This window comes from Schistocerca serialis, chromosome 9, assembly GCF_023864345.2.
Source record: "Schistocerca serialis cubense isolate TAMUIC-IGC-003099 chromosome 9, iqSchSeri2.2, whole genome shotgun sequence".
In the NCBI taxonomy this organism is placed as follows: domain Eukaryota; kingdom Metazoa; phylum Arthropoda; class Insecta; order Orthoptera; family Acrididae; genus Schistocerca; species Schistocerca serialis.
Genome location: NC_064646.1, coordinates 441,660,060 through 441,673,746, shown reverse-complemented (window position 1 = coordinate 441,673,746; position 13,687 = coordinate 441,660,060). Strand labels below are relative to the sequence as shown.

The 13,687-nt window shown below is 38.1% G+C and overlaps 1 protein-coding gene across 1 annotated transcript in view; it reads left to right on the top strand.

Annotated features, from left to right (window-relative positions):
* LOC126418602 (cholesterol transporter ABCA5-like) overlaps positions 1–13,687 on the top strand; it is a 346,051-nt gene that overhangs the window by 307,513 nt on the left and 24,851 nt on the right. The window contains exon 28 of the mRNA XM_050085434.1: positions 7,733–7,893. Within this exon, the coding sequence (XP_049941391.1) occupies positions 7,733–7,893 (161 nt within the window). The remainder of the gene's footprint in view (positions 1–7,732; positions 7,894–13,687) is intronic.

Sequence of the window (13,687 nt, the reverse complement as noted above, 5' to 3'; positions counted from 1 at the left end):
ATTGTAATGCTTTTGTCTTGGACATTATTTTATGCACTTATGTCACATAACACATAGACTTTGTGTGACATACTATTAGGTTGTGACATTTCTGGTTGCATTTTGTTTTTGTTACATTTATTAATTTATAAAATGTGGTTAGAAGCAAATATCACTATGGGAAATATAGATGCTGCCTACAAGAAAATTAGAGAGATCTTTAGAGAAAAGAGAACTACTTGTATGAATATCAAGAGCTCAGATGGAAAACAGTCCTAAGCAAAGAAGGGAAAGCAACAAGGTGGAAGGAGGATATAGAGGGTGTATGCAAGGGAGATGTACATGAGAGCAATATTATGGAAATCTTAGAGGATGTAAATGAAGATGAGATGGGAGATATGATACTGCATGAAGAATTTGACAGAACACTGAAAAACTGAGTCAAAACAAGGTCCTGGGAATAGACAAAATTCCATTAGAACAACTGATAGCATTGTGAGAGCCATCCATGACAAAACTCATACATCTGGTGAGCAAGATGTATGAGTCAGGCGCAATACCCTCGCACTTCAAGAAGAGTATAATAATTGCAATTCCTAAGAAATCAGATGCTGACAGGTGTGAAAATTACCGCACTATAAGTTTAATAAGTCCTCACTGCAGAATACTAGCATGAAATCTTTACAGAAGAATGGAAAAACTGATAGAAGCTGATCTCAGGGAAGATCAGTTTGGATTCTGGAGTAATTTAGGAACATGCAAGGCAATATTGACCCTATGACTTCTTACAGGAGATAGATTAAGAAAGGCAAACCTACATTTATAGCATTTGTAGACTTAGAGAAGCTTTTGGCGACACTGACAAGAATACTCTCTTTCAAATTCTGAAGGGGGCAGGGATAAAACACACAGAGCGAAAGGGAGAAGCTACTGGGACAAGGTTGTAGCCTGTCCCTGACATTATTCAACCTGTATATTGAGCAAGGAGTAAAAGAAACAAAAGAATAATTTGGAATAGGTATTCAAATCCAGGAATAAGAAGTAAAATCTTTGAAGTTTGCCAATGACATTGTAATTCTGTCATGGACAGCAAAGGACTTGGAAGAACAGTTGAACAGAATGGACAGTGCGTTGAAAGAGGGATAGATGATGAACATCAACAAAAGCAAATGAGGATAGTAGAATGCAGTCAAATTAAATTAGGTCATACTGAGGGAATTAGATTTGGAAATGAGAGACGTAAAGTAGTAGATGAGTTTTGATATTTGGTCAGCAAAATAGCTGGTGATGATCAAAGTATAGAGAACATAAAATGTAGACTGGCAATGGCAAGAAAGATGTTTTCAAAGAGAAATTTGTTGACATAGAGTATAGATTTAAGTGCCAGGAAGTCTTTTCTGGGAGTATTTGTATGGAGTTTAGCAATGTATGGAAGGAAACATGGATGATAAACAGTTGAGACAAAAAGAGAATAGACGCTTTTGAAATGTAATTCTACAGAAGAATACTGAAGATTAGACAGGTAGCTCACATAAGTAAGAGGAGGTACTGAATAGAAATGGGGGAGAAAAGAAATTTGTGGCACAACATGACCAGAAGAAGGGATTGGTTGGTAGGACACATTCTGAGACGTCAAGAGATTACTGACATAGTACTGGAGGGAAGCATGGAGGGCAGGGGGAGTGGAGTGTGGAGTAAAAATCATAGGTGGAGACCAAGAGATGAATACATTAAACAGATTTAGAAGGATTTAGGTTGCAGTAGTTACTCAGAGATGAAGAGGTTTGCACAGGTTAGAGTACCATGGAGAGCTGCATCAAACCCATCTTCGGAATGCAGAGTGCAACACCAACAACAAAATGTATGGAAGTAATAAACATTAAAACATGACAATTTTTGTGACTATACTATTCATTCCATTTATCCCTGTCAATTCCTATTTTACACTTAGACTTTTATCACTATGATAGTCCCTAAACCTCGAGCTACAAGTTAATAGCTTAAAAGAGTTTGAATTGTGTACAGTAAGCTGCATAGCCACATTTATGTAGATGTTAAGACCATAATGACTTATTCATGGTTTTTATGCGTAGAATAACTGGTTATATTATATAGCATTTTTTAAATTGTATTACATAGCAAGTTTCAGGATTATGGTATTTATTTCTGTAATCTTGTAATCCATATCATTCACACCATGGCCTCCAGCACCATGCTAGTACCTCAACATTGAGCTGCATGTTGATAGCATAAATATTGTGAGTTGTAAAAAGCCAGCTAAGCAGTTTCATTGTATGGTTGCTGTAATTTTAATGATGTGTTTGTGGTAGTTACAAATGGAACACTTGATATCCCTTTTGTAGTTCCTTCATATTTGCTTAACTACAATGAGGTATCGAACACCTGTGTATGGTTGTCGAGGTTTTATGCTGCCTGCATATTATGACGTGTATATTTTTTTTGGTACTTGTTATTATAATACAAACATTCCATATGACTGGCTTCACTTCTTCAGTATTAAATTATATATTGAAGATCTATTGCTTCCTGTTATGGTTTTTTAAGGTGGTTTTAAGTTTGATACAAATTAATTTAAAATTATTATACTTAATAAGTATAACATACTCTGATCTCGATTATTTATTGTATGTTTTCAGTGTAACCTCCTTGGATCATTGGTTTGCCTTTATACGACATAGAACACAATGTACTTTTGTTTGTAGCTGTGCAACTGGTGGGTGGTTGTAACATCTGTAATATTTGCTTGAGAATCTCAGTCTTCATTCTGCTAATATACAAACATAAGCTTGTATAATCAGAGCGATATGTACATTGTTGTATGTAATAGTTGTCTTGCTGATATACTATTGTTCTCATGTTCATGAAGTATCATTCTATGATATGACATGGCATAGTATGCATTTGCTCAAGATTCAGTGAAAAATATACAGCAGATGGTATGTTATGTGCCATGGTATAGTCCATGTTTATGTAAAATTGTATTGTGCCCCTTTACACCTGATCCCAGAGTGCTTTAATATGTTGGGTCTGTGCTTTACAGATTTGATGATGGCAATGTAGTTTTCTGGAACCGGTCATCACAATAAATACTGTACAGTAACAGTCTTGGCCGTTTGAAGTTGTACTCCTTTTTCTACATTGGTTTAAGTGCTTCATCTCTTCTGTGGTATGCTCCTCCCAATTTGAATTCATTATTTATTTGAGATAAAAGTATCTTCAGGAATTCTCCGGGGAAGTGTGATAGGACTGGTGTCGATACAGGAGAGTCTTGATAGTTTGCGGTGAACAGGATTGGGACCATCTCGAGCTACTGAAAACTTGGAATATATAAATTTACGTGACAAAAAGGAAATAAAATTATGATGAAAAGAATACAAGCATCAAAATATGAAATTTATCAAAACAAATGTTTTGTATAGGTATTTACATTGTCAGAATAAATGTTTTAAGTCGAGCCTGGTTACAGTTTACTTTATGAAAAAAAATTTCTGTGCCTTGTGTTTGGTGGAGCTGTAATATTTCCTCATGACAACGTCATGCCACTGTGTGAAGAGCAGAATGTTAGTTGGTGTTGCCTCGGGCTGTTGTTCCACAAATTGCATGGTGTCCTCATTACTAGTAAAATCTCGCCCTCATCACCTTTGTACTGTGTTGGGGTGTTAACCACATCAATTGTAGAAGACTGTGTGTCTTCTGATTGTTTGCCTGGATTTAACTAGTCAGTTATTTCCACATTTTCTGCCTTTTCACAGGCTGACAATGTTCTGATTAAATTACACAATGGATGATCATCCTCTTCGTCAAAATATTCAGTTTTGTTTTAGGCCTACTTTCCTGTAGAATTTTCCTCCATGAGATAGAAACTGTATCTGACTTTGTCTCACTTCAAGACTTACTGATCCAATAAACAACTTCCTTCACAGCCACTTTCTTTAAAGCTCATACAATACTTTCATTGCCTTCTGAATGTGATGGTAATCACCGACACTTTTTCTTCAGATATTTCAGAATGCCCTGATCCATTGGCTGAATCAACCTGGTAATGTTTGATGAAAGAAACAAAGTGTGGATCCTGTCAAACTGCAGTTCTTCTGTATTTGGATTTGGGAATGCATTATCCATTGTTAAAACATCTTTGCATGGCAGTCACTTTCTTTTAAAAAACTTTTTGCACTGCTCTACAAAAGAGTTCAAAAACCAATTCTTGAAGATTTTCTGACTCATCCAGGCATTATTTTGTTGCATGTAGACTACCAGAAGATCTGACTGGGTTTCATTCTTAAATGCTGTTGGGTTGGCAGACTTCCCAATCGTGACCTGTTCTAGTTTGTGGGTTCCTGAGGCTGCCATGACTTTTTTATGCCCATGAGCACTTTTTCTTTCACAAGAAGCAAGTGTTTTTGCCAGCAACTTGAAATTTAAACCAGTTTTGTCACAAGTGGAAATATGTTCATTAGATTAATTTTCTTCAGTTATGATTTTTTAAAACTTTACAAACAATTTTGATGTAGTATCAAAGTTGCCAGAGTGTTTTTTCACATACATCTAGTTGAGGCACTCCATACCTCTTTTTCCACTTGTCGTGCCAGCCCACTCTATCAGTGAAACTGTCATCTGCCTGAGCCCATTCTCTCACTTGCTTTTTAAGACTCCAACTTCAGCTAAGAGATTCTTCCAAAAGATACTTGAGTACTGCTAGAGTCTTTGGGATCCCCATCGGGATGGATTAAAGGAAGAGATTGAAGCATTTCAGAGGTGTACTGCTTGATCAGTTGCTGAAATTCTCAATCGACACAAGAACAAAAACAATCAATTATTCATGAAATTATTTTATTGGATAGATAAAAAATCTACTCACCAAGTGGCGGCAGAGCACACACGTAAAAGACTGTTGTAATTGTCGAGATTTCTGAGCCAGTTGCTCCTTCTTCAGCCAGAAGGGCTGAAGGGGACAGAAGAAGGGTGAAGGAAAAGGACTGGAGAGGTCTAGGAAAAGGGGTAGATTTTGGGAAAGTCACCCAGAACCATGTGTCAGTGGAGGCTTACCGTATGGGGTGAGAAGAGAAGACTAATTTTTGGGGACTTCATTGGACAAGATTTGAAAACCTGAGAGCTTAAAGGTGGAAGACAGGGTAATACACAAGATGGGGATTACTACTAAAACATTGTGAAGAGTGAGTAAGCTAAGTGCATTGTAAGTAATGGAAGTGGGAGGGGGCAGTGAAAAATGGACGGGAAAGACAATGAAAGATGTAGAAAACTAAAATGCAGTGAAGCAAAGAGTAGTCTGCTCATGTAGAGATACGTTACTCAGCTCATAATAATAGTTCAGTACAGACACGTGGGAGATATGTGTTAATGTGTTTCTTAAGTTTACTTTTTTTGCATATTGTTCAAGGAAGCACAAAAAGTCCCTAAGGTTGCATTGTAGTCATATATTTGTTTACATTTTGATGCAGTAAGCTGAAAGATCTTGTTTACATTCTTCTTTCCAACATAATTACCGGATTTACTCGAATCTAAGCCGCACTCGAATCTAAGCCGCACTCGAATCTAAGCCGCACTCGAATCTAAGCCGCACCTGAAAAATGAGATTCGAAATAAAGGAAAAAAAAAATTCCCGAATCCAAGCCGCACCTGAAATTTGAGACTCGAAATTCAAGGGAAGAGAAAAGTTTTAGGCCTCGCCTCCAAATCGAAACAAGTCGGTCCATTGTAATATGAGATACAATTTAGGTCGAATGAATGACGATACAGCTACAGTAGTTTGGTTCGAGTCGTAAGCTTAGCAGTTAAGCTTTACCAGGTAGCCATTGCTATGCGTCAGGCGCTCCGTCTGTATTTATACGGGTACACTTCCTTTTTCACGTGCTTCGTCTGGTTTGAATCGATTGCTTATTTTGCTTTGATCTTATAAGTGCCGTTTTCTTTGTTGTAGGTGTTTACGTCACTCTAAGCTGAAAATGCATTACTGTACTGTGTCATGCATTGTTTGTCACATTCTGATAGTGCGTGTTTATGGCCTGTCGCCGCTCGCGGCATGGCTTGCTTTTGTGCGCGCTACTGCTGCTTACAATTAAAAAACAAAGAGAGGAATCGTCTCACTAGCGAAACAATGGCAAGAGACTCCTATTTGTTGTTACTTACACTGCTGCTTTCTTTGATAATGTTCAACAAGAACCAAATAATAGACTGCGTATGATAGAACATGTGCTGAACGAGAGTTAGGCGAAAATTTTTCTCCGTTTGAAAATCTTTGCGGCCGCTTCTTTAGTACATCAAATTCTGCACAGAAATTAGTCATCTTAGATTTAAAAATCTAGTCAGTTGCCGTGCTTCATTTCTGACTGTATCACTATTAGGCATATGAATATAAACATGACACGATACATATATTCTTCCGTGTTTACTGTTGTGTCACTCTAGTTTCGTAGTTTATTAGGCAGACAGGATTTAAATGAGATAGCAGCAAACACGAAAGAATACATGGCACAATGTTTATATTCGTATTATTCTTATGGTGAAGGGAATACTGCATGTGATTCACATTACATCAGGTTCATATTAGCAACCGTCTCTTCTCACAGGCAGGAAAAAATTCAGAATGTAGAGTTAGCCATATTGACAAGCATCCCAAACAGTCTTGCCAGTCGGATTTTCGTAGTATATTGAAATTCTGCTACATTCGAAGATGAACAATACGGAATTTGTATTTACTTCGTTGGATAATGTATGAAAATGCAGTGGTCGAAACTCGGGGCGGAGAAAAAAACCTCGTTTCCACCTTTTTTTAAATTTATTTACTGACGCAGAGGTTTTGGCGCCAGTATTTATCTTTGTGCCTACAAAGCATGCCTGTGTAACCGGACATATATTCGATGGCAGGAGTTAGTTGTGGCGGCACCTACCAACATTTTTTCTGAACTTTCACTTGCTTTGCACTCGATTCCAAGCCGCAAGCGGTTTTTTGGATTGCAAAATCCGGAAAAAAGTGCGGCTTAAATTCGAGTAAATACGGTAAGTAGAACTTCTCCCTTTATTATTCAGTCGATGTTGTCAAATGCTAGTGTAATTTTTAATTTGTTTGGTTCAGCAAATTTCGGATCTAGTGAAGCAGGGGATACAACCCGTCGGCTTTGACCAATGACGTCATACATTAGTCATAGATAGTAATGTCTTCACTTCAAGGCATAGATAATAATACAGTTCTGTATTCGGGATAAGCGCTTTCATTGTACATTAAAGTAATTGGGTCTAGTGAAGCAGGGGATACAACCCGTCGGCTTTGACCAATGACATCATAGATTAGTCATAGATAGTAATGTCTGTTCTTGTGTAATTCTTCGTACTCACCTTAAAATCAGTGTGTTATATCAGTTTGAAAGTTCTAACCAGCCATAGATAGCTTCAGCTCCGAATGTCATAAAACACAGAATGTAATGTAAGGAAAGTAGTCCTATGTTTTTAATCCTGGTACCTTGGCAGACTAAGAGCAGAAACAAAGGAAGTCAGTGAAAGAACATTATTTGTTGTAGCTGTAAATAACAGAAAACAGAATGATATTAGATAAAAGTATACCTAGAGCTTTGCTTCTTTCAAGATAGTTATTATTTATTCTGTTGTGAAACTAAGAAGCAGTTGTTATGAACGAAAAAAATCTAGATTACTGTTTTGTTATTGGTTGAGAATTATTTGTTAACAGTCTTCTTGCAATAAATGTATTTATTTTCAGGTCCAGATTGGAGGACATAACATCACATCAAATATTGCAGAAGCCTTTCAGCTGATGGGTTACTGCCCTCAACATGATGCTCAGTGGAAGAATATTACTGTCAGAGAGCACCTCGAGTGTTACGCAGCCATTCGAGGTGTGCCTCCAGAAGACATTCAGAGGTACAAATGCTAATTCCTATTTCTCAGTGGGGCAGAATGTTCTAACTTTGTAGTGGTATTGTTACTGATGCACCAACACATACTTTGTGCTTAGACTGTCAGAGTGACAGCATTCTCTTGGTGCAACATGTTAACATCATGAGAATTTTGTTATTGGTTAGGTAGTATGTATCACAAAAGTATTGGAAATGTGGCATACCGACAAGGTGGTTACAGGAATCTGTCACATGTTTAGTACATCCATTACTGTGATGCTTTCCATCTGTTATGAAAACTGCATTGTGGAAAATCTTTTTTTCGGTCTTCATTCGTCCTTCTTTGTGTATAGTATTTCTCTTCCATGACACTTTCACTGAAGATATCGCATTTATTTTATCTGCGATGAAGATGAAACAAATCTTACAAGTCAGCCACACTTTAATACCTAAAGTAGAAGCATTTTTCTGAACTTGGCGATTCCATTGCAGGGATGTATTGAACCCATGACTTCTCATCACTAAACTGAAGCATCAAGCAAACACTTTCCCTAAAGTTGTGTGACATCAGTGGCTGCACCTCATATAAATCTGTGTATTTAAGATGAAATAATTTTTCTGCACAGTGATTATATAATGTGGCTGTTGGCTGGTCAGTACAGAATGATTCATATAACATAAAAGTATAGCTACTGCAGCTCAATGTCAAATCACTAGTTCTGAAAAAAAAATAGAAAGAAATGTCTGTTTTGCTCTATGGTAGCAACTGCAATATCAAAAAAGATTTATTGAATGTAGACATCCTGCATTTGGCTGTAAAAAATTTATATTTATTGTGATTTTTTGACATATAGTCATTGTCAAGCACTGTAAGGTGTTGAAGCTCACTCTGCGACATTAAGTTGTGACATGCTGGAACATTGTTCCTGACAGTCTGAAGTTGGAGACATATGGAGGTATAAATATACTCATGGTTCCACACATCATTTGAGCTAACACCATGTATCTAATGCAACAACTGCAAACACCTAACATGAAAGTAAAAGCAATATGCACTATGTGCACCAAAGTACAGTGTTCATGTAGCTAATGTGGTGCATGGATTACAATGACAGTGAAATGACAAAAATATAAACATACAGAGAGTGTGAGCTTGAGTTTACAAAGATATTATATGTACAATGTGATTCCTTGATAATGCTACAAACTTTGAGGGATGATGGACACTGGCCTTAGTTTTGAAATCTAATGCTACTGTGTTTCTAGTGTGAAAGGATTATTTTTGGCAATGACATGTATACATGTCAGATGATTTTAAAATATTACATGTTCTGAAGCACAGTCTTTTGCAGCACCACTTGAAAACAGCCCAAAGGCCGAAGCTGCAATTGTGAAATAAATAATTTCTACAGTCAATGGTGAATATGATGTCCCTTAAAATATTCTACATGACTGTGAACCCTGACCATGAGGAGTTGACCATTCTTAGACTGTTGTAGGAACATCTTACAGGATGGTGTGCTTAATTATAGTTGGAATTTGTGGACTGTCAATTTTGGCAAGTAATCTAGACCATGGCATACTTGTTGATAATTAGTACCTGCTTTATCCTTCATAGGCATGTTGACATTTGTGCTTCATTTACATGGTATCACACTTCTGTATGATTGTTGCACCTGTTTTATGTGTGTGGACTGCTACCTTAGATCTACACCTAAAATTTTTTACCCGCTGCAATATAAGGGTATATTGCTATCTAAATTTTAGAGCACCCTGAAAGCTGGACTCTCGATAACTAGACACTTTGAGAAACTCAACAAGTCTGACACATTTTTTGACTTTGAAAAAAGAAACAAAACATAAACACGCACAGTATTTTCGTAAAAAGCTAATGTAATTTACAGTAATAATCATGGTTATAGACTATTACAGAGCAATGAATATATAGCTCTGAAAAAGCTGAAATATACAAATCGAGCCCTCATTTACTTTTTTTGGATCAGCAACACTGGACCATGGACATGGACCTTGCCGTTGGGGGGGGGGGGGGGGGGGGGGAGTGTATGTGTGCCTCAGCGATACAGATAGCCATACTGTAGGTGCAACCACAAGGGAGGGGTGTCTGTTGAGAGGCCAGACAGCAGCAACCTTTTCAGCAGTTGCAGGGGCAACAGTCTGGATGACTGACTGATCTGGCCTTGTAACATTAACCAAAATGGCCTTGCTGGCTGGTACTGCGAATGGTTGAAAACAAGGGGAAACTACAGCCGTAAATTTTCCCAAGAGCATGCAGCTTTACTGTATCGTTAAACAATGATGGTGTCCTCCTGGGAAAAATATTCTGGAGATAAAATAGTCCCCCATTTGGACCACTGGGTGGGGACTACTCAGGAGGACATCATTACCAGAAGAAAAAAATTACTGAACTATCAGTTTTATAAGTTACTGCTGCAAAAAACTGACATGAATTCTTTACAGACCAATGGAAAAACTGGTAGAAGCCGACCTTGGGAAGATCAGATGGATTCCACAGAAATATTGGGACACGTGAGGCAATATTGACCCTACAACTTGTCTAAGAAGTTAGATTAAGGAAGTGAAAACTATGTTTCTAGTATTTGTGGACTTGGAGAAAGCTTTTGACAGTGTTAACTGGAATACTCTCTTTCAAATTCTGAAGGTGGCAGGGGTCAAATACGGGGAGTGAAAGACTATTTACAATTTGTACTGAAACCAGATGGCAGTTATAAGAGCCAAGGGGCACACAAGGAAAGCAGTGGTTAAGAAAGGAGTGAGACAGAGTTGTAGCCTATCCCCGATATTATTCAATCTATACATTGAGCAAACGGTGAAGGAAACAAAAGAGAAATTTGGAGTAGGATTTTAAATCCATGGAGAAGAAATGAAAATTTGAGGTTTACCAATGACATTGTAATTCTGTCAGAGACATCAAAGGAGTTCAACAGACTGGACAGTGTCTTGAAAGGAGGCTATAAGATGAACATCAACAAAAGCAAAACGAGGCTAATGCAATGTAGTCTAACTAAATCAGGTGATGCTGAGTGAATTAGAGACACTTGAAGTTGTAGACGAGTTCTGCTATTTGGGGAGCAAAATAACTGATGATTGTAGAAGTAGAGAGGATATAAAATGTAGACTGGCAATGGCAAGAAAAGGTTTCTGAAGAATAGATATTTGTTAACATCGATTATAGATTTAAGTGTCTGTGTACTTTTCTCAAAGTATTTGTATGGAGTGTCACCATATATGGATGTGAAACGTGGGCAATAAAGATGAGAAGAGACTAGAAGCTTTTGAAATGTGATGCTACTAAAGAATGTTGAAGATTAGGTAGGTGGATCACGCAACTAATGATGAGGTACTGAATAGAATTGAGGAGAAGAGGAACTTGTGGCACAACTTATCTAGAAGAAGGGATCAGTTGGTAGGTCATGTTCTAAGGCATCAAGGGATCACCAATTTAGTATTGGAGGGCAGCTTGGAGGGTAAAAATCGTAGAGGGAGACCAAGAGATGAATACACTAAGCAGATTCAGAAGGATGTAGGGTGCAGTTGTTACTTGGAAATGAAGAAGCTTGCACAGGATAGAATAGCATGGAGAGCTGCATCAAACCAGTCTCTGGACTGAAGACAACAACAACAACAACAAGATACTAGAAGCTCACTTAGTCCATCAAGTCGGGCAAAGGGGTGCTAGACGAGCTTGGTCGTTGGCGCTCTCACAGTGTATGCTTCTGAAAAGTCCCATCCTTTTGTTGCATTCCCTTACAGTGTTTACCAAGCGAGGTGGTGTAGTGGTTAGCACACTGGACTCGCATTCAGGAGGCCGATGGTTCAATCCTGTCTCCGGCCATCCTGATTTAGGTTTTCTGTGATTTCCCTAAATCGTTTCAGGCAAGTGCTGAGATGGTTCCTTTGAAAGGGCACGGCCAATTTCCTTCCGCATCCTTCCCTAATCAGAGCTTGTGCTCCGTCTCTAATGACCTCGTTGTCGACGGGACGTTAAACACTAATCTCCTCCTCCTCCTCCTCCTCCTCCTCCTCCTTCTTACAGTGTTTATTAAGGCCTTGGCTAAACCCATAATATCCCTCATAGACATAAGATGGCAGAGACTGTCTACAACTGTGAAGTCTAAACTATGAGCATTGCAGTGCACATAATGTGCTTTTGGTTGTATATCCAAAACTAACTTTTTTTTTAGTCCTTTGAGCATACCTCTCATATTCAAGGCACCATTATAGCACTGTGCTCTTAAGTTATCCATTGACAAACCAAGATGAACAAAAGCGTCTTTTAAAATACTAAACAGAGTTTATGACTCAGTATTGGGGGTCTTGTATAAGCCAATAAAGTCTTCGTTGATGATTAAGGAATCATCAACAGTACGACACCTGTTTGTGAATCGAAGGATCACTTGCTTCATCAACCATAATAGAAAAATGTTCAGTCTTCTTGAGTAAAGCCAATGCAGACTTTCCTAGTAGACCAGTGATCTCATTTTGAATATCGTGGCGGGGTCAGGGATTTTCTCTGCCTCGTGATGACTGGGTGTTGTGTGATGTCCTTAGGTTTGTTAGGTTTAAGTAGTTCTAAGTTCTAGGAGACTGATGATCATAGATGTTAAGTCCCATAGTGCTCAGAGCCATTTGAACCATTTTTTTGAATATCGTGGGACATACACTTACACCCCTATCGCCCTAACCAATCTTTAAACTCAGTTATGTCATTCTTTTGGAGTTCCAACAGTAGAAAAAAATTAGAGTTTACGTCTTCGTGCACTCCTATAACTAGTCCTTGTCGGCATAGAAATTGCATGGTAGTAAAAATTGTCTCAAGAACTAAATGGCTTTCTTCATATAACTATCTAACTGTTCATTCAATTGGGAGGCCACATTTCAATTAGTGATAGAATTTAGTTCCAGCACACCCACCTTTATGCATAAACATATTTTCATGAAGACAGAATTTTTCCAAAGCCCTTTTCCAGTTAGAAAACCCTACAGAAGTAAATGCATTTTTTTTAATTTTTTTTTTTTTTAAGAAAATTGTAATAGATTTTTAGCATCTCCCTCTTTGCAGGTTTTGCAAAAAACTTTTTCGGTAGACGCTTCATATTCTAGCCATGTATATTTGATCAACCAAGACTTCTGAAATGATCTTCCCTTACTGGATTGCCGAGGTTTCGGCTGTGAACTGTTCTTGCCTGAAGACGATGAAGCAATTGATGACACAATAATTGTTGGAGGTTGACTTGCAGTATTATCAACTTCCAAGCGAACCTTTTTGGTAACAAATTTATCCATTGCAAACTTAATTCACAATACACTAAGAGACTAAAGTAAACAAATAAAATATAGTCGTATAAAATAGTCCATTACACACTAAAGTCAGAACACTAAACATGTCTGCGACATGCACTGAACAAAACTATCCACACTGAATGACTGCGGCAGCAGGGTGGGCTTTATACATTCACAGCGTCGTAATATCTCAAAGTGTCAAGGTGACACAAGGCAGAGGGTTCCAGGCGCTTCTGCTCCAGTCCTTCTGATGCACCATGGTCGCAGCGCTGGCCAGCTGGCACCAGACTTTACCTGAAGGTTCGCGCACCAGTACAAATTCTAAGTGTGCCCACGGCACCATAACACTATCATGATTCACACCACTCATTTTCAGTTAACCTGTTTACTACCATAATAATTATTTGTTTTAACTCATTATTGGGGGGGGCTCTGCCTCATGCATATGACAGACATTTCCGGCTGATTGGACCGGAATGCAAGCTATCCTTTTCCTT